Source organism: Hemicordylus capensis, chromosome 3 (genome assembly GCF_027244095.1).
Source record: "Hemicordylus capensis ecotype Gifberg chromosome 3, rHemCap1.1.pri, whole genome shotgun sequence".
Taxonomy (NCBI): domain Eukaryota; kingdom Metazoa; phylum Chordata; class Lepidosauria; order Squamata; family Cordylidae; genus Hemicordylus; species Hemicordylus capensis.
In genome coordinates, this window is record NC_069659.1 from 170,998,990 (window position 1) to 171,017,130 (window position 18,141).

At 41.7% G+C, this 18,141-nt stretch overlaps 1 protein-coding gene across 6 annotated transcripts in view; it reads left to right on the plus strand.

Annotated features, from left to right (window-relative positions):
* Nucleotides 1-17,563, plus strand: part of DACH1 (dachshund family transcription factor 1) — a 553,005-nt gene extending 535,442 nt beyond the window's left edge. For 5 of the 6 annotated variants that reach the window (XM_053307882.1, XM_053307883.1, XM_053307878.1 and 2 more), the window contains 2 exons: nucleotides 60-103; nucleotides 14,861-17,563. In XM_053307882.1, the coding sequence (XP_053163857.1) occupies nucleotides 60-103; nucleotides 14,861-14,878 (62 nt within the window). In that variant the 3' untranslated portion in view covers nucleotides 14,879-17,563. The remainder of the gene's footprint in view (nucleotides 1-59; nucleotides 104-14,860) is intronic. The other variant, XM_053307879.1, reaches the window with a different exon arrangement.
* Nucleotides 17,564-18,141: the final 578 nt, after the last annotated feature.

Sequence of the window (18,141 nt, forward strand, 5' to 3'; positions counted from 1 at the left end):
TGTTTGACTCAGATATTTCTTTATTTTTGTTCTTTCTTTCTTTGTTTTCTTTCCAATAGAAGTGACCGGAATGCAGTGCTTTAGAAATTCAGGTTCAGTGATTGTAAGTAATTAGTTCTCTTGTTTTTCATTTCCTGGAAGTGCGTTTGTACTGTTGATACAAATAAAAACAAAGCAAAATGGCAGCCAAGTTCACGAAGCAGCATAAACATTCTCTGATTCATTTAAGAGCTTCATTTGAGAGTTCCTTAGCCACCTTTTCCCTTTTTGGATGCACAATAGCCTGCTTCTGAGATGCAGTCCTGTGAGCAGATATCCTCTGCAGTTTTCCAGTATTGTACATTTCTAGGAGTAGGGAGGGGAGGGGCCACAGCTCAGTAGGAGAGCACATGCTTTGCATGCAGAAGGTCCACTTCTAGTTCCTGACATCTCCAGCCAGTAGGATTCCAGGCAGGGCTGGGACCACTCAAGGTCCCAGGGACCTGTCACATAGCTGAGCAGATGCTCAAAGTGGCACAGTGTTCTGCGGTATCTGTCCACTCGTGCAAACATTGCACTTGCATGATAAGAATCGTGTAAAGCTGTGCATGATTCCATGCAACATATATGGACTGAGAAAGACGTTTCCCAGCAGGAGACACTCCACAGGCCGTACAAGTGCAACCTGTTGTACCAGTGCAACACTAGTCTAGAATGGAAGTGCCTGAGTTAGTGGAACTAGTTAGCACAGCATCCTTGCAGAAGTACATGTTTGCACGAGTGAATTAGTCTGGATGTCAGTCACCAGCTATGTTTTAAAAATTTGAATGCACCTTAATTATACCTAATTTTCAGAGGGGAAATGCTGCCCCCCCCCAAAACAAAAAACCACCAGCCAAAAATAGTTTCTTTTTAGAAATTCCACAATTATGATATATATGAATGTGTGTCGGCTTCATCTTAAATGCTTTCCCATGGTTGAGCTCAGATGCAGCATTATGGTGGTTAGGTGGTAAATGAGTTCTCCTTTGTCTGCATCTTAAATGAGATATATGAAGGGGAGGGAAGGCAAGAATTGATTTCATCCTTAATTAGCTACTTCCTAGTAAGTGTTTTGAATAAGGGTTACAGTTTGTCTAAGATCGCTTCCATCTGTTGCAAGATGCTTGCTTTTATTTGGATTTCCTGATGCTGTTTTATCAAACATTGCATGAATCATCCCCCATTTGTTTGCCTTTGTGTCCTTTTTATTGTTCTTGTTCCTTTTCCTTCAATTATTAAAACACCACATTGAATGGAAGGTTAGGATTACACTGCAATTCACATTTGCCCTTTCTTATTAAAACAAATAAACCCAGCAGTTATATAATTTGAAAGCGCTTGAGCTATGAATTGGAGATGCTTTTATCAACACCAGGATGGAGAGGTGGTTTGCGTTAGGGCATGCATGTACAGCTGTTCTTTGAAAAGCAGCAAACCTAATTAGATTACAGGTGCCTAGAAATAACTTTTGAGAAAACAAAATAGCTTCTATTTTTCAATAAAGTTTTTCCTAACAGGAAATGTACGTGATTGCATCCTTTAGCTTAAGTGCACAGGTTTTTTTTTGTAGTCAAATTGTTCAATTTTATTTTACGTGTTTCTCATCAGCCTAATCAAGCCAGGGCCTACATCCATAGAAACCAACAGGCTTCCATGCATGGAATCCCATCCTAGATAGCTAAATCATGCATACAAATGATTTCATTGTGGGGATGTGCAAAGCAGGTGCAGTTCTATCTAGATGCCGCTTTGGAGGGGCCCTTAATTCAAACTGGCACTTCAGGGGAGCAGCCTGATTGCATTAGCCGAAGATGGAAGAGTTGTTTTGATTCAGTCTGAAACTTCAGCACCTCTCTGCTCCCTGTCATTTCCTCAACTTCTAGTTTACTTGCCAGGACTGAGATAGGAGGTTGGTCAAGCTGTGCTGTGCTTCATATTCACTTCTGCTTCACAGCTTCAGTTTTAAAATGACTTCTGGCATGGTCTTTCTTTCTTTCTTTCTTTCTTTCTTTCTTTCTTTCTTTCTTTCTTTCTTTCTTTCTTTCTTTCTTTCTTCTACTTCTCCTACAGTCCTGGAAAAGTCCAGTATTTCTTGGGAATTGTATTTTCTGGGGCTGCAACCCCAGTTGCTGCAACCAACAGTTGCTGCAGCCAACAGTTGCTGCAACCCCAGTAAAGAGCACAGTTACCAAGAAACCCTGCAGTCAGTCATTTTAAAACAGAAGCTACAGAAACAACTGATCCCTTGCCACTTGGAGTGAAGAAGAACTACACCCTGCCTGGTCGCTACGTGGTAAGTGAAGTAGGGGTCAGGAAAGTGACAGGGAGTAGCTGAAGTGACTGAATGGAAACAGACTAAATGAGGCCCACTTCAACTCTGTTTGCTGCAAACTGGCCACTATTTCAGTATGGACCAAAGTGGCCTACTTTTATTTGGTCATAGGGGTTTGCATGAACTGTTCAACACGGAACCAGTTTACCTCAAACCGGGCCAGTTCAGTGACTCAATCATGGACCGAACCAGGGGCGGTTCAGTCTGCGATCAAACCAAACCCAGTTTGGGTGTACTGGTTCGGTGCCAAACTGGTGGCTGGTGGGCAGGAACATCTTGCTAAGAGGCAGCATTGCCACAGTGGCAGCTTGCTAAGAGGCAGGATGGCACACTTTTGGGTTATGGGCTGCGATGGGGGAATGAGTGTTGGTTCCAGCTGCTGCATCTAGTGGTGCTCTTACCCCTGGACCTCAGGGCCAAAGTCCAGGGCCTCTACACCCACTGGGGACCCCAAGATGCTTGTTAGACTGTCCCAGGTGGTGTGGTCACTGGTGGCCTGTACTGCGCCAGGTTGCCAAATGTGATTATGACGTGTGCTGGTGCTTTAGAGATATTGCATATTTGCCTATATATATCCCATGTGCTAAAAATACTGTGTTTGTCATGGTGTGTGTGTGTAGGGGGATGATGCTTAACTTGCAGCGGGAGGGGGGCCTCCAACATTGGGAGGCCTCTAAAGGCCTTTAGATTCAGGCTCCAAAATTACTTAAGTGTACTTCTGGCTGTGCCAGTTGGGTAAGAAGACCCTTTTACTACCTCTCTTGCTGCTGCCGCCCACCCCACCTCCCCATATTTTTTCCTAGGAACCTGGACCCTGACCCCTTTACTTCTAAAAGGGATCCTCACCAGATTCCCCTTTACAAGTATTAACTGCTCAAACTACCGAACCAGTTCAGCAGATCAAATTCAACTCAAATTTGAGCCAAACCACAATTTGGGCTCATGTACACCCCTATTTTGCCACGAAAGCTTCACACATTCCTATTGCTTTTCATATCCTATTGCTTTTCAATTGTTTTGTTTTAACTGTATTTATATGAACCCCCTTGAGCCTTTGGAGTCTGGCACAATATAAATTAAATGAATGAATGAATATCATTCCTCTCTCTGCCTTATCTACCAATCCCACAGCCTCATAAACATAAAGGTAAAGTGTGCCATCAATTCGGTGTCGACTCCTGGCAAACACAGAGCCCTGTGGTCATCTATGGTAGAATACAGGAAGGGTTTACCATTGCCTCCTCCCACACAGTATGAAATGATGCCTTTCAGCATCTTCCTATATCGCTGCTGCCCATTATAGGTGTTTCCCATAGTCTAAGAAACATACCAGTGGGGATTCAAACCAGCAACCTCTAGCTTGCTAATCAAGTCATTTCCCCGCTGCACCATTAGGTGGCTCTCTTAAATATAGCCCTGGTTAAAGAGAGTGATCCGCATCTCTCAGTGGTCTAGGACATGGAGAAGTTCTGACTTAAGCCACACACCCCTCTATAACATACAGCTAACCACGGTTATTCTTTTACTATAACCATATTGGTCATATAATGATTTTTTGTTCATATTTTGATTTTTGCACTCTTGTGCAGTAAATTATATGACAAACATAAGCTAGAAAAAGTTGTGGTTTTTTGTTGCAATATTGCTGTAGCTCATTGGAATCCCATGTGTTGGACAAATTGCACACTACAATACCACATGTGCAGAGAGTTTTCAAATCAGAATAATGTAAGACATTTGCATAATTTGCCCCTATTATAAAATTTGCTCATGTCACCCCTTCACTAGGAAATTCAGCAATATGTGAATAGGTACTAGAAGAATGAACATGGCATTTACAGAACTATGAAAATAGTTTTAGGACAGAAAAAGTGCTGAGTTTTGTATAACCAAGTTGCAGGGTGTTGTTTTTTTAATGTTCCATTGATGAGCAAGTTGGAATCCTTGATGAATTTTAGAGCGCCTGATCCTCACTGATTTAGGCAAGCTTGGGCTCTCTTTGTGCCAAAGTAGCCCAAGATATGGTCTGCCCTGCCACAGTTGCCTTTATGTTTCAGGATGAAAGTCTATAATGGACAAACATTGAGGAGCTGGCAGGCCTCATGTATAGTCCTTTCACCTCATGTATAAGGTGCATGGTACCTCCAACCGCTTCTTTCCCTCATCTCTCCATCCAAATATACCCCTTCTACAGTTCTCTTGGACCATTCTTCTCAGCATTATTTAAACAGCACTGTTCACATTGCCATGCCCAGCAGCAGAGTACATAGATGAGGTGTCTCCTTGAATTGGTGATGGAAGGCCTGAAACCAATCCTATATTTACTGTAGCTGTTGGTGTGCAGAAAAACAAAGGTTTGGGCCTCTAATCATTAATGTGGCTGATCTGTGGCAGATAGGATGAATTTTATAGATGATTATTCAAATCTATATTACAAAGCAGTCTTAAATAGACTTGAATAAAAAACCTCAGGTTTTTTCAGTGAGTTCATACTATTGTTGTTAATGGTAGATAGTTTAAATTGTATGATTTATAGATAAATTGGCTGACAATAATGTTCATCATCAGTGTCAGATCTGACACTGCATCAGTGACCAGATGCAACTCACCAGCCAGCCACATGTTGTGACCTGCCAGCTGCTCAACAATAGACCTGTTTTCTTAGTCCCGGACAGGCAACCAGCATTGCTGGGTGGGCTACACTGCATGCACTACGTTTTGCTTGGTGGATCGCAAGTGGATCTTCTTGTAATTTTCATATTAATATTGTCAAACATAGGGTTTAAAAGTGATTCTTCCTGTTGTTTCCTTTTTGTGACTTCCATGATGAAACAGGCCTAGTATTGTTAGTTTTGAGAAATATGCTGGCTGACATCCATACTAGCACTGCAGTGGTGCAGCAGTGCTGATATCCAGACAAATGCTGTGCCATCACATAAGGTGGTGAAGGGGTGATTTCCACCTATTTCCCTTTACCTCTGAAGCCTCCCCAAAATTTGTCCCTGGGAGCTTCCAGAAAATACAGTATATATTTGACAGCCATGAAGCTTCCAGAAAATATGTTCTGGAGGGTCACACAGCCTTCCGGAAAATATTATTGGAGGCTCATGGACTTGAGAGGGAAGTGGAGATGGCAAAAATTGTGCCCCCTCCCAAGCAACTGTGCAACGTCAGTTTGAATCTCAGAACTGTTGCACCAGCACAATGTCAGTGTGGATATCCACCAACATCACTTGCAGAGGCAGACTTTTGTGTCCTGACACAATTTTAATAGCTTCTTTTAAAAGTACATGGAGTAGAAACCTAATATGGATAAATAAAACATAATGTACTGAGCATAGGCTAACTTTAACATGTAGGTGTAGGAATTATGTTGCATCCCCATTAGCTCTTATCCACTCTAGATAGCCCAAGTGCTGTTAAATGCTATAGAGTAGTTGTTCCCAGACAGCTTTAGTACTGTAAATAATGAGTGTATTTATCCTGTGCATGTGGGAGAATTATATCTTGCTAGAGTCAGAGATGGACCAGGAAGCCTTTGTTTTTACAGGTTCATCTTTTAAACAGGGAATGTCACTCCTCCAATGTTTATCCTTCCTGGCCTAACTTTCAGATGTTTATGCAGTGGAGGAAAACTTCCACTCTGAGGTTTTGCAAGCATATTTCCTTTATATTTTTCTTCTCTTTTCTTATTATGAAAAAACAACAACAGTATCTTCCTAAATGCTGTACAGTTTCCTTTAGCTCTCTTCTGTGCAGAAGCCTTAGAATGAATGGCAGAAAAGGTTGTGAGAATGTACACTGAAGAAGCAGTGGAAAGATAGTCCACCCTGCTAGGAGCTTTCAGAAGAATAGGAAGAACTGGAATATATGACTAGAAGAATGGGTAAAGGGTGTGTTTCCATGGAAGTGAGTGATAGAAAGGAAGGAACAGAAGAGAAACCCACTCTGGGACAGTTAGTAGAAGATATTACTTAAAAAATCTATTTCTCCATGACATCATCATCAGGATATGGCATAACCCCCCTAAATGCCTGCCTGCAAGCAGTAATTGACTGTAAGAGGTTTAATAAATTGAAACTGAATCCAAGCAAGACAGAGGTACTCATGGTAAGGGATCATACTTTGAGGGACATGATAGATTATCCTTTTCTGGATGGGGTTGCAATCCCCCTAGAGGATGAGGTGCATCGCTTATTTCTGGACCTCACTCTGGTTTCTCAGGTTGAGGCTATGGCCAGGAGCACCTTCTATCAACTGCAGTTAATGACAGCTACTTTCCTTGAAGATAACGATCTCAGAACTGTGGTGCACTCTCTAGTAACCTCTAGGCTTGACTACTGCAATGCACTCTATGCGGGGCTGCCTTTGTATGTAGTTTGGAACTTCAGTTGGTTCAAAATGCAGTGGCTAGATTGGTCTCCGGGGTTTCTCAGAGAGACCATATTATGCCTGTTTTATAACAATTGCATTGGTTGCCAATAGGTATCCAGGTAAAATACAAAATGCTGGTACCTTTAAAACCCTAAACTGCTTAGGACCAGGTTAGCTGGGAGTGTGCCTTCTTCCACATGATCCCCACCGCACATCAAGGTCACCGGGAGAGGTCCCTCTCCGGATGCCACCAGCTTTTCTAACAGTGACTCTATAACAGGCCTTCTCTGTTAGTTGCTCCTGGGCTATGGAATGAACTCCCTATAGACATTCATGGTTTAATGTCTTTACCAGCCTTTTAAAAAAACCTCAAGACACATTTTTTTAGCCAGGCTTTTAGTAATCTTTGAATGTTTTAAATGGTTATGTTTTAACAGTATGTCTTTATTTTTGTTGTCTTTATTTTTGTGAATTGCCTACAGCCTTTGGATTCAGGCGGTATATAAATAAAATAAATAATAATAAATAAAATTATGTGAAATTCTTAAGAGAAAAAATTTGAAATTCCCCCCCCCCACAACAGTCTCAAATAGTGCTATCAAAAGTAGCAGTCATTGCACCCCCAGACCCATGAAGACAGGACACACTTAGCTGAAGTAAAAATAGGGCCACTTTATTAATGTACAGCATAATAAGACTTGCAATAAGATACCTAACTTACCAGAGTGCAGGTACTCCTCCCATGTGGGACCACCTCCTAGGAAGGGCCATCCGCACACCAAGGCAAAAGGCCGGGCACTGATTTGGTCAGGCATCAGGTCCTGATGTCCTTTCACTGCAAAGTTTCCCCCCACTGAGGGGGAGACGACCCAGCCCACCCCAACCCAAGCCGCCAACTCTAATGTGGTTGGTCAAGCCACCCCCTGAGCGGAGTCCATTCCTAACCCTCTGGGACACAAAAACCCCACTCCCACCCCAAATGGTCCTATGGCTGGACACCATTAATCAATCTACCTAGCCCACATCTGCATTCTCCTGCCACATGACCGATCACCTTCAATGCATCTATGACCCAAACCCAACGGGATCAGTGAGAAGTAAGCAAAAAAATGCTTCACCTAGAGCCAATCTGGTGCAACCCAAAAAATTCCTACTTGGCCCCCGGAGGCGACCAGCTATCCCTTGTTGAGTACAGGGCAGTGGGGAGGATGCCAAGCTGCAGAGTGACTGGGACAAAAAGAGACAGGCCAGCCAAGTTGAAGTACTGCCCAACCAAAGAGATGGTGGCAGATGGACTGACCAAGCCGCCACCCAGAGATCAGTGCCAGAAGCTTCGTGAGGAAAAGGGAGCTCCCACTGGCATTGGCCCTTTGCACCCGTACCACAATAATGTTAGGGCTGTTAGGGTCTCCTTCACCCCCTATTAATTTCTGCCTCCATGGCTCCTCCACTGATAGAAAGGCCCCAGGAACTTCCTGGGAGCAATCTCCCTCCTCTATCTTCCAGAATTCCTCCCACTCTTTCTCTGAGTGCCCTGCCTCCTGAGGTCTCTCTCTGACCAACATGTAGCCAGAAGTTAATGTGGATCTCTCCTTATCATCCTGTACTTCTGAATAAAGTAGATTAGTTTAACCTTACACTTATTTAATTTAATTTAATTTTTATACTGCCCTTCCGAAATGGCTCAGGGTGGTTTACAATTAAAAACAGAAACCATTAAAACAAATAACAATTAAAAACAGAAATATAAATATGAACATCAATTAAAAACCATCTTAAAAAACAATTAAACTATCAGAACAATTAAAACCCTGAAAGCCACGTTAGCATTAAAACAATTAAAACTAATTAAAAACCCTGAAAGGCCAGGCCAAACAGATGGGTTTTAAGGGCTCTCTTGAAGGTCAGTAAGGAATTAAGATTGCGAATATCTGCTGGGAGTGCATTCCACAGCCCGGGAGCAGCTACAGAGAAGGCCTGCCTCTGAGTTGCCTCCAAACGAACCAGTGATAACTGGAGACGGACCTCCTCAGATGACCTTAATGTGCGGTGGGGATCATGTAAAAGAAGGCGCTCTCTAAGATATCTCGGACCCAAGCCGAGCTACATGAATCTCTGTGCCTGTCATTTATAAGCTGTTACCCCTGGGACCCTGTCAATTATTTTATTTGTGTCATTTTCATAGTCTTGTTTTTAATTTTTGTGTGAACTGCCTTGGATTGTTTTAATGAAAGGCAGTATATAAATTTAACAATAAATAAAATACATAAATTTCTACTGTACTTGCAGCTGTTTGCTAGCCTGCCTTTTTCGTGCCCCCTCTTGTACCCGTTCTGGACCATGGGGGCCATCTTGCTGGACTCTAATGCCCCCAGGTGGGACAAGATCCATGCCATAACAAGCAGCTCCCCATCCTCAAAAGAGGAGGAAGAATCAGACTCTGTGAACCAGGACAGGTACCTTCCTCTGAGGTTCAGTGGGCCCCTTTTTAGCTGCCCAACGATAGAGCCACCAATCAAGTGCCCCCCCCCAGCAATTAAGTCAATCGAGAGCCTCCACAGAGTGAGTAAAGGCCCCCCCCATGGCAGTTGATAAGTTAATGCACCCCAGTGTTATCAAGAGGGAAAGCCCTCAAGGAATGAAGGCTGCTCCCCAATCAGTGTGCTCTCTTATTTTCATACTTTTTGAAAAATTCATTTTTAAAGATCCGTGTGCGGAATGTGTTTTTTGTTTGGGGTGGTGGTATCAAGGCAGTGTGTGTGCATACGTGCATTCAGAGTAGGGCCTTCCTGATTTGACCTGAGCAGGATCTAAAATTAACTGAGCGGACACCAAAAACATAGGGCTCTCTGGGCCATGGCACTGCCCGCTTAAATTAAATCAATGCAAAGCCCAATTAATGAAATAAGAATACCCCTCGCTTAAAAAATTAAATCAATGCAAAACCCAATTATCGAATTAAGAATGCCACCAATTAATGAATTAAGAATGCCCCCAATCATGAATACAATAAATACCCTGAGTTTCTCAGCACAAGAGGGCCTTATGCGCACATTATGTGAAACCGGAGGTTGCCATATCTGCAGTTAATTTTTCAAACCATGAATCACGTCACAGACATTCATCCAACTACAGTCCAGCAACTTCCATTTTCAGAGCAGGGGAGCCTGGTCTTCTGAGGCCACATCCCAGCAAGCTCCAGAGCACTCATTTCTCCAGACTGTAGGCAAGGCATCAGTACGTTTCCAGGATGTCAGCCATTGGCCACAATCTTCAAAAGGGTGTGCTGAGCGCGATCATGCCTTTTTGGAATGGTCCTCCTGACCTCGGCAGGGAATTTAAATCCCTTTAAATGCCATGCCATTCAAGCCCTTCTGACAGTGATTGCACCACTACCCTCCCAAGAGCCCTGAATCAAAATTGTCTCACACAAGCAGTTTCTGGCAGCGGATGTATCATGGGTAACACTATTTTCCTGTTATTCAGGAAAGGGAAGGGAGTATGGCAACTTCCTAGGAGGTGATATGTATATGAGAGAGAGCCAATGATCTTGCACTTGGGCCCTCTGTGACCAAGGATTCTCTTGCGATGACTTGCCCTTGCAAAGCAGTCCAAGGAGACCAAACTACACTTCTGCCCCCATGACGGCTTGCCATCATAAGAACAGCCCTGCTGGATCAGACCCAAGGCCCATCTAGTCCAGCATCCCGTTTTGCACAGTGGCCCACCAGATGCTGCTGGAAGCCACAGGCAGGAGTTGAGGGCATGCCCTCTCTCCTGCTGTTACTCCCCTGCAACTGGTACCCAGAGGCACCCTGCCCCAAAGGCTGGAGGTGGCCTACAGCCCTCCAACTAGTAGCCGTCAATAGACCTCTCCTCCATGAAGTTATCCAAACCCCTCTTAAAGCCATCCAGGTTGTCTGTCACCACATCTCGTGGCAGAGAATTCCACAAGTTGATTATGCGTTGTGTGAAAAAGTATTTCCATTTGCTGGTCCTAGATTTCCTGGAAATCAATTTCATGGGATGACCCCTGTTATGGGAGAGGGAGAAGAATTTCTCTCTGTCCACTTTCTCCACACCATGCATGATTTTATAGACCTCTATCATGTCTCCCCGCAGTCTTTTTTCTAAACTAAATAGCCCCAGGTGTTGTAGCCTTGCCTCATGAGAAAGGTGCTCTAGGCCCCTGATCATCTTGTTTGCCCTCTTCTGCATCTTTTCCAGTTCTACAATGTCCTTTTTTAGATGTGGTGACCAGAATTGTATGCAGTACTCCAGGTGTGGCCACACCATAGTTTTGTATAAGGGCATTATAATATTAGCCGTTTTATTTTCAATCCCCTTCCTAATGATCCCTATCATGGAATTGGCCTTTTTCACAGCTGCTGCACATTGAGTCGACACTTTCAACGAGCTGTCCACCACGACTCCAATCAGGGGACTAGATCAGGGGACTAGCACTCTCATGAGAGGGCCAGTCTACTCAGGAGGACCTTTGGCTCACCAAACTGTAGTCTTCCATCAGACTGTGTGCTCATGAATTGAGCAAATCTAAAAAAGAGGCATCTGCTTGAGTGGGGCCTTATTCTCTCTAGTTAATGATAGAACTTTTGCATAGCAACCTACTCCTCTTCATGGAAGCCTTTCACACTCCCTAAGGAGATTTTGATGCTTCATGTGTCTGGGCATAGCCAGGTGGGCAGACTGGGGAAACAGATTTTTACTCTCATTCAGATTTTCCAGGCATGCACTGGCATTGCACCATATTATTATTAATAATAATTTGATTTCTATACCGCCCTTCCCAAAATGGCTCCGGGTGATATGTAGATCTGCTGCCACGGGGAGTTGCGGAAAAGGGGAGCCCCAATTTTCAGCTCCTCCTGGAGAGTGAGGTCACTGTTCTGTGCAAAAATAAAGATGGACAAGTTCAACTGGACAGATGGGATGGCAGAGGGAACACTTTGACAGTTTCTTCATGGCAGTCACCAAGACAGGGAGAACTGTTGCCGGCAGAGGGAACACTTTGACAGTTTCTTCATGGCAGTCACCAAGACAGGGAGAACTGTTGCCGGCATACCATTCCCCTGGCTTGCTTATATAGAGCAACCTGGCTAGGCAGCATCTGCCATCTGGACCTTATGCTTGTCTCCATGGCCTGATATTCTCGTGTCATCACACATTATAAGCAATTTGGCTTGACACCCCTGTCCCCACAGATGGTTCTTCTCATTAGTTGTGAAGGGGTATCCCCATGGCCTTAAACTCTCATGAGTAAGCCGTCTGCTCAGAAACAGCATCCATCATCATCACAGATGAGGAATTACTCCTTTCACTGGGGCAATGCTGATCTTGCTGCCTGGCCTTTCTCATGTGTAAACCTAGGGACTGCACATGTTCCTCCAAGGCGAAGAGGTTGGACCCTGCTTCCCCAAAATCATTGTACAAAAAACAGACCTGAGCCATTCAAGAATTCCGGGTTGGGACTGCTTTTTAAACTCAACCCTTGATATTGCTGCCATGCCAGATGTCGCCATCCTAGTGCTCTAATGGGGCTGCCCTGCTTGTGTTGCCACCCTGAGTGCACATGCTTATGAACATACATTTTTGTTCCTTTATTTTTTGAGAGCAAAGCATGTAATGCCCATCGTGCCATCCTGTTCCCTTTCTCTCCTTATTGCCAGGAGGGGGGAGGAAAGGACAGAGTGGGAACAGGGCATGCCCCTGTGTGACTTTGCCATTTGACAGACTGACAAGCTTGGAATGGGTCATGTTGGCATCTATGTTGCCAGGCAACTACTTTGTTGGATCAGAGATGGCGGTGAGGCAGGTGCTCAGAGAGGTGGCCAGCAAGAAGTGCCGCAGGCATGGAACGTGCATGATCCCAGGCAGGTCTGTGCCACCATCTCTATGATTGTAGTTCCAGACGTTGAACAAAACCGCAGTTATGGTGGCACCCACATTCAGATGTAACGCTGCCACCAAAAAACCTCGGTTTATGCAGTGCAAGTCACTACCAACCGAAGGTTCAAACTGGAGTTTGGGGAAACAAACCTCGGGTCGCTTTTGCCACAAAACCCCAGTTGCATGCATTCGGACGTTCATGATTTCAAACCCCTGCCTCATTTAAGTGCAGTTTTGTGTTATGTGTGCAAATGCAGCCTCTATGCTGTATTTCACATACACTCATAAAATAGTAATATGTGCTCGCACACAGACACAAACCTAATTCTTGTTGGCTTTGGCCACTGGCTTTCTCATTTTGAGGAGCCATGTAGTTTAAGGGATGCCCCCTTTCCATGCTGATCTGAGAAGACAAAAGAATCTGGGCACCTTGAACTCCTTTTTAAAATCATAAAACAACTTTATAAACCTAGGGAGGCTGGGAGGGTTTCTGAGATGAGATGAGATTAAAAGTGGGATTTCTAGTGGTTATTGCTGTTTCTCCATAAAAGTAAATTCCCTGCACACAGAAAACTAGCATGTCAAGTTATACAGTTCAGTCATGCGAGCTTCTACCTGCAGCCTCAAGTAATGCAGCACAGATACAACGTAATAGCCAGTGATAGTAAACTGGAGACAGAACTCTGTATCCAGAGTTACTTTTCAAGAGTTACTTTTTCAGCTTGTTCTCATTACAGTTTGTTTGCTTCTCAAAATATTTATGTCAAGATCTTTTTAATAGTGTTGGTGCTTGAGTATTGAGTAGATATCACTACTAGCACAAAGGTAGAATTTACAAGAGTTAAATAATCTAAAGTCTGGGATCCAAATGGCTATGTATGACTTACATTAAATTGTTAATGATTTGAATTTGTTTAATTGATTTGATGTTTTAAATTATTTTAATTGTTAACCACCCAGAGATGCAAGTTTTAGGTGGTACAAAAATATTCTAAATAAATAAATAAACAAAGAAACAAACAAATGCATATATACATGCCACAGAGGCCTATAGTGTTTGTAGGGTTATGAACATTGCAGTCTGTGAACACATTTGAAAATACCATCTAGAGTAAATGCAGCATATAAACTGATGATATAGCTGGAATTCTAAAACTGCTCACTATTAAATTATAAAATACTTCTCATAGATTCTCATAATAGCAGGTTCACTGACTACCGTTTGGTTTCCAAACTCAGTCCAAAGCACTAGTGCTTATGTTTAAAGCCCAATATGACCTGGGCCATTGTATTTGAGGGTGTAGCCTCTCCAACTTGCATTCATCCCTCCATATCATCTGAATAGACATTAGGGCACAAACTGGAGATTGCTTAGAGGTGGATTTTGTGTTACAGAATAGTTTCCCTAGGGAACTTGGGACCTGAGCATCTAAAGTATACATACACTCATGGGACAGTAATATGGGATCTTTAAACAGACAGACAGACACGCGCACACACTTTTTGATTGATTAAGTGCCATCAAGTCGGTGTCGACTCTTAGACACACGCACGCACACCTGATATACTCCTATATCAGCTTACATTAGTATTTTTCCTTGTCAGAAGCCCTTCTCAAGTTGTCCCTACCTTATGAGGTGAGATGGCTCGTAACCTGGGTAAGGGCCTTCTCAGTGGTGGCACGTCACCTGCGGAATTCTATCCCCAGTTCTTTTGTCATTCCAGCACCAGGAAAAGACCTTGTTATTTGCACAGTGGTTTACATTTTTTCAAGTCCTGGTTGATGTTTTTAGTTATTGTACTGTGATTTGTTCTGTTTTTACTGTTTTAGAGTTGTAAGCCATTCTGAGAGTCCTAATCTTGCTGATTTTTGTAAATAAGCAAGGACTGAAGTAATTTTCTTTAGTGCAGTTATATTTCTGTCATACATACAGATAGATAGATATCTATCTATATATATCTTTAGAAATCCCTGTGGACTCTTCCAGTGTCATAACTGTGATGTGAATGTACTTGCAACATCACTTAAAACTTTATAGTCATTTAGGAAGCTCTGTAGCTATGAAAAGTTTGAGAAGTATTCCATATTGTTAAGCAGGACATGTATCATAATTACAAAATCAAATATGTTTTCATTACTTATCTCTTTCAGAAAGTAGCTATGTTCCACCCTAATTCAAGAGAACATTTAAAAACTTTGTGTGTTTTTTATTATTTATACTTTAGATGGAAGACTTTATTTGAAAACTACTGTCATGTATTGAACTTACCTGCTGAAGAAATGTGTGCTACAGTAAAGACCTCTGCCAGACATTAAGACATTCACTGTTTTGGAAGTTTTGTGAAAACAAAGGTGCTTTTCAGGCAAGTTGGCCACTTCATGTATCCATGTGTGTTCTGCAGACGTTTTCAGCATTCAGCCAAGAGCAGCCTCCACTGGTTTTCAGGGGCTTATCCCTGTGATGCAGAGAATGTTTTTACAATGTATGTAGCACTCATCTGAACAGCGAGCTAAAAGGAAATTTGCTGTTGGACGCCTTGTACAGACCAGTCAGAGCAAGACCTTGCGTTCCCTTTTCAATAGAACGGAAACTCTGTCCGCCTCTGATTATTTGAGCACATCAAGCAAACCTTCCACAGCGTCCACTTCTAGATGTAAAGACCATACACAAACCAGCCATACACAAACCAGCAAGGCAGTACAGAGTGGAATCTTTCTAAGAGGGTCATAAGGAGATTTCTACCGACACAAAATGGAAATAGAGAAAATAAATTAAAAGTCATGTTGTGTTTTTGTTTTGGTTTCCCAATTCTAGGAGAGGATCTTATTCCTCTTAAAGACCTCTTTCCCTCACTTACTTTCCAAGAGACAGATGGTACATTACCGAAGTCAAATATGATTTCATTTCAGACAACAGTAGAGCTGAATGTAAAAAAAAAAAAAAGGTGACTTGCAATAGTCTCTTTCCTTAAATAAACAAAGAATTAAAATCTGTTATAATTTCTCATTCTAAATGGCAGTGGTTTGGGAGAGGGAATGACAACAAGATGTTGCTTCTTACTGAAACTGTTGGTCAGATGTACAGTATATAATCACAAACCACACACAGAAGGTATTATATATGCAGTAGAATACTAGATTTTAGGAAAATGACAATTTTAGATAATATGTTTTGTCACCCTGTTGGTCCAAATGACACCTTTCTAGTTTTAACGCATGCAGGCATGTAAATATTTGTCCTGAAGTCACAGTATTAATGAACGAAACCTTAAGCATCTGGGGATGACGGCCACTTTTATTTGTATATTGGTTGGTGCTGTGAAACAGCACTTTTAAGCGTGGAATGTGGCTCAAGAGCAAGTCGACCCTCCAGAAATATTTTTATATGTTAATGTCATATTGCGTCAACGTTGCTGGGGGAAACAAACCCGGAAGTTAAACAGACACTCGATGTATCAGTCCAATACCACGTAAAGCTAAGTGATAAAGTTGAAGTCTTTTGTCCTTCCTACCCACCTTGTCTTAGGCAAGGGCGGTTATGTGTTATTTTTACTGTCTTTATAAACGCTATGATATCCATTCTCCACCTTCGTGCTCATAACTGGAAGTAAGCTGCAGCACAGTGCTTGTTATATATTAAATTATCTTCTGCATACTTCTCCAGGTTACCCCTTTAAAGACTACTTTGAAGATCAGTGTCATTATTTGTGATTATGCTAACTTCAGCTGTAATATTTTATGCACATGTGGTAGACTTTTTTAAATGAAAATTTAATCATAAACTTTCTCCCTGAAGTAATTCTGATTTTGAAAAATAATACTGGTGTCACAGTAAGTAAAATAATTTTGTTTTTAAAACTTAGTCACTCAGCATCTATAGTTTGTTGGATTTGCTCACTATACTTCTACATGTTCAGTTTCTTATCATTTATGTTTGGCCTGCCATGATCTTATGCCTTGGACATACAAACAATTACATTCCATGGAAATAAAAATAAAAATTAAGAATGATGTCGTAATTCAAATATTTTATCTGATAGGTTCTAGTAGGTGTTGGTTTATTCTTTAAAAATTGTGCTCACAGTACCGAGAATCTATACTCCTTTTTTAAAAAAGCAGTCTTTAAAGGGATAACAGCTGTTGGATTTGATGGACTTTGTGGGAAATGCTAAATCATTCATATGAGAGGGGAGAGGTGTTTTCTTTTTTTATGCAAGCTACAAATGAAATCTGTAGTAATATCTGCCATTGCTCTTGAATCTTGCAGAGAATCACCTGTAAGTAGGTTTGTTTTTACAGTGTATACTTTCTGGACTCTTGAGTATCCATCATTGTTTGGTTGGTACATCCGTAAATGGAAATGCTGAAAATTATGAGGAAAAGAAGTATATCTTATTAAAACAAGTGTAAATATTACATTCATGAAACGCTACCGTATGACGAATTTGGGGTTCGGGCGTTTTTGTTTTGGTTTTTTTGCCCCTCTTTAGTTAGACACAAAGGTTTTTCATTTTTGCCTAGATTATGAAGAAATGTTGTGTTCATGTTATTGTTTATATGCTTTTTTGTAATCTTAAAGATATTAATGTCTAGTTGTTCTATATTATAACCACCTTTGCGCTCTATGCAAGCCCTTGGAACAGAACATTCTCATCTTCATGTAGGACCTATGAAAATTGTCTATTTTTATCTATATATTTAAAGTTTTCTAAAAATGAGAAAAAGGTTATTATGAATTTTGTTGTACAAAATCTGTACAAAAAAAAATCTGTTTTTACATCATAATGCAAGAATTGGAAAATTTTTCTATGGTAGCCTAGTTATTTGAGCCTGGTTTCAATGTGAGAACCACGTTTACTGATATTGTATTTAATTTTCTTTTTTTCCTTCCTTTTCAACAATCTGCTAATAAAACTGTCTGAAATCTGCCTGTGACTTTATTTACTGTTCATCTTTATTAAATTTTGTGAAATGTGTAACATCAGAGGAATATTTACTTTCTAATGGGAGGCATCTTAAAACAACATAAGTCAGCTCTTTGCAATGCGAGAAGAACAATGCTGAATGATTTTATTTAACATGCAACCGCTTCTACCTCTAATATGAATTACTGTGGTGAGAAAAAAAAACACATCATAAAAGCACACTCTGTGGTTATTGTTTAACAAGCAGATTTTCCATATTTTGTTTCTTGCCAGCTAAGCAAACTGCCCCCATCTGCATGATTTATTTATGTACATTTCTCAGTTTATGAAGCTGTTATTTGTACTCCCCCCCCCGCTTTATATTGTGATATTCCCAGGATTCTTATTTTACAAAGCTTTGTGCTGAATAATGTAAAGTGGACACATTGATGGAACAAAACATGTTATTTCCATAACTACACGGCTATGGAGGATTTCTTGCTCTAACCTACTTTCTTGGGCACACACACATCCCTGCCGCCCTGTCAAATCCCCATCATCAGGTGCTGAAGGATATTTAGAAACTTTAAAGATATTAATGC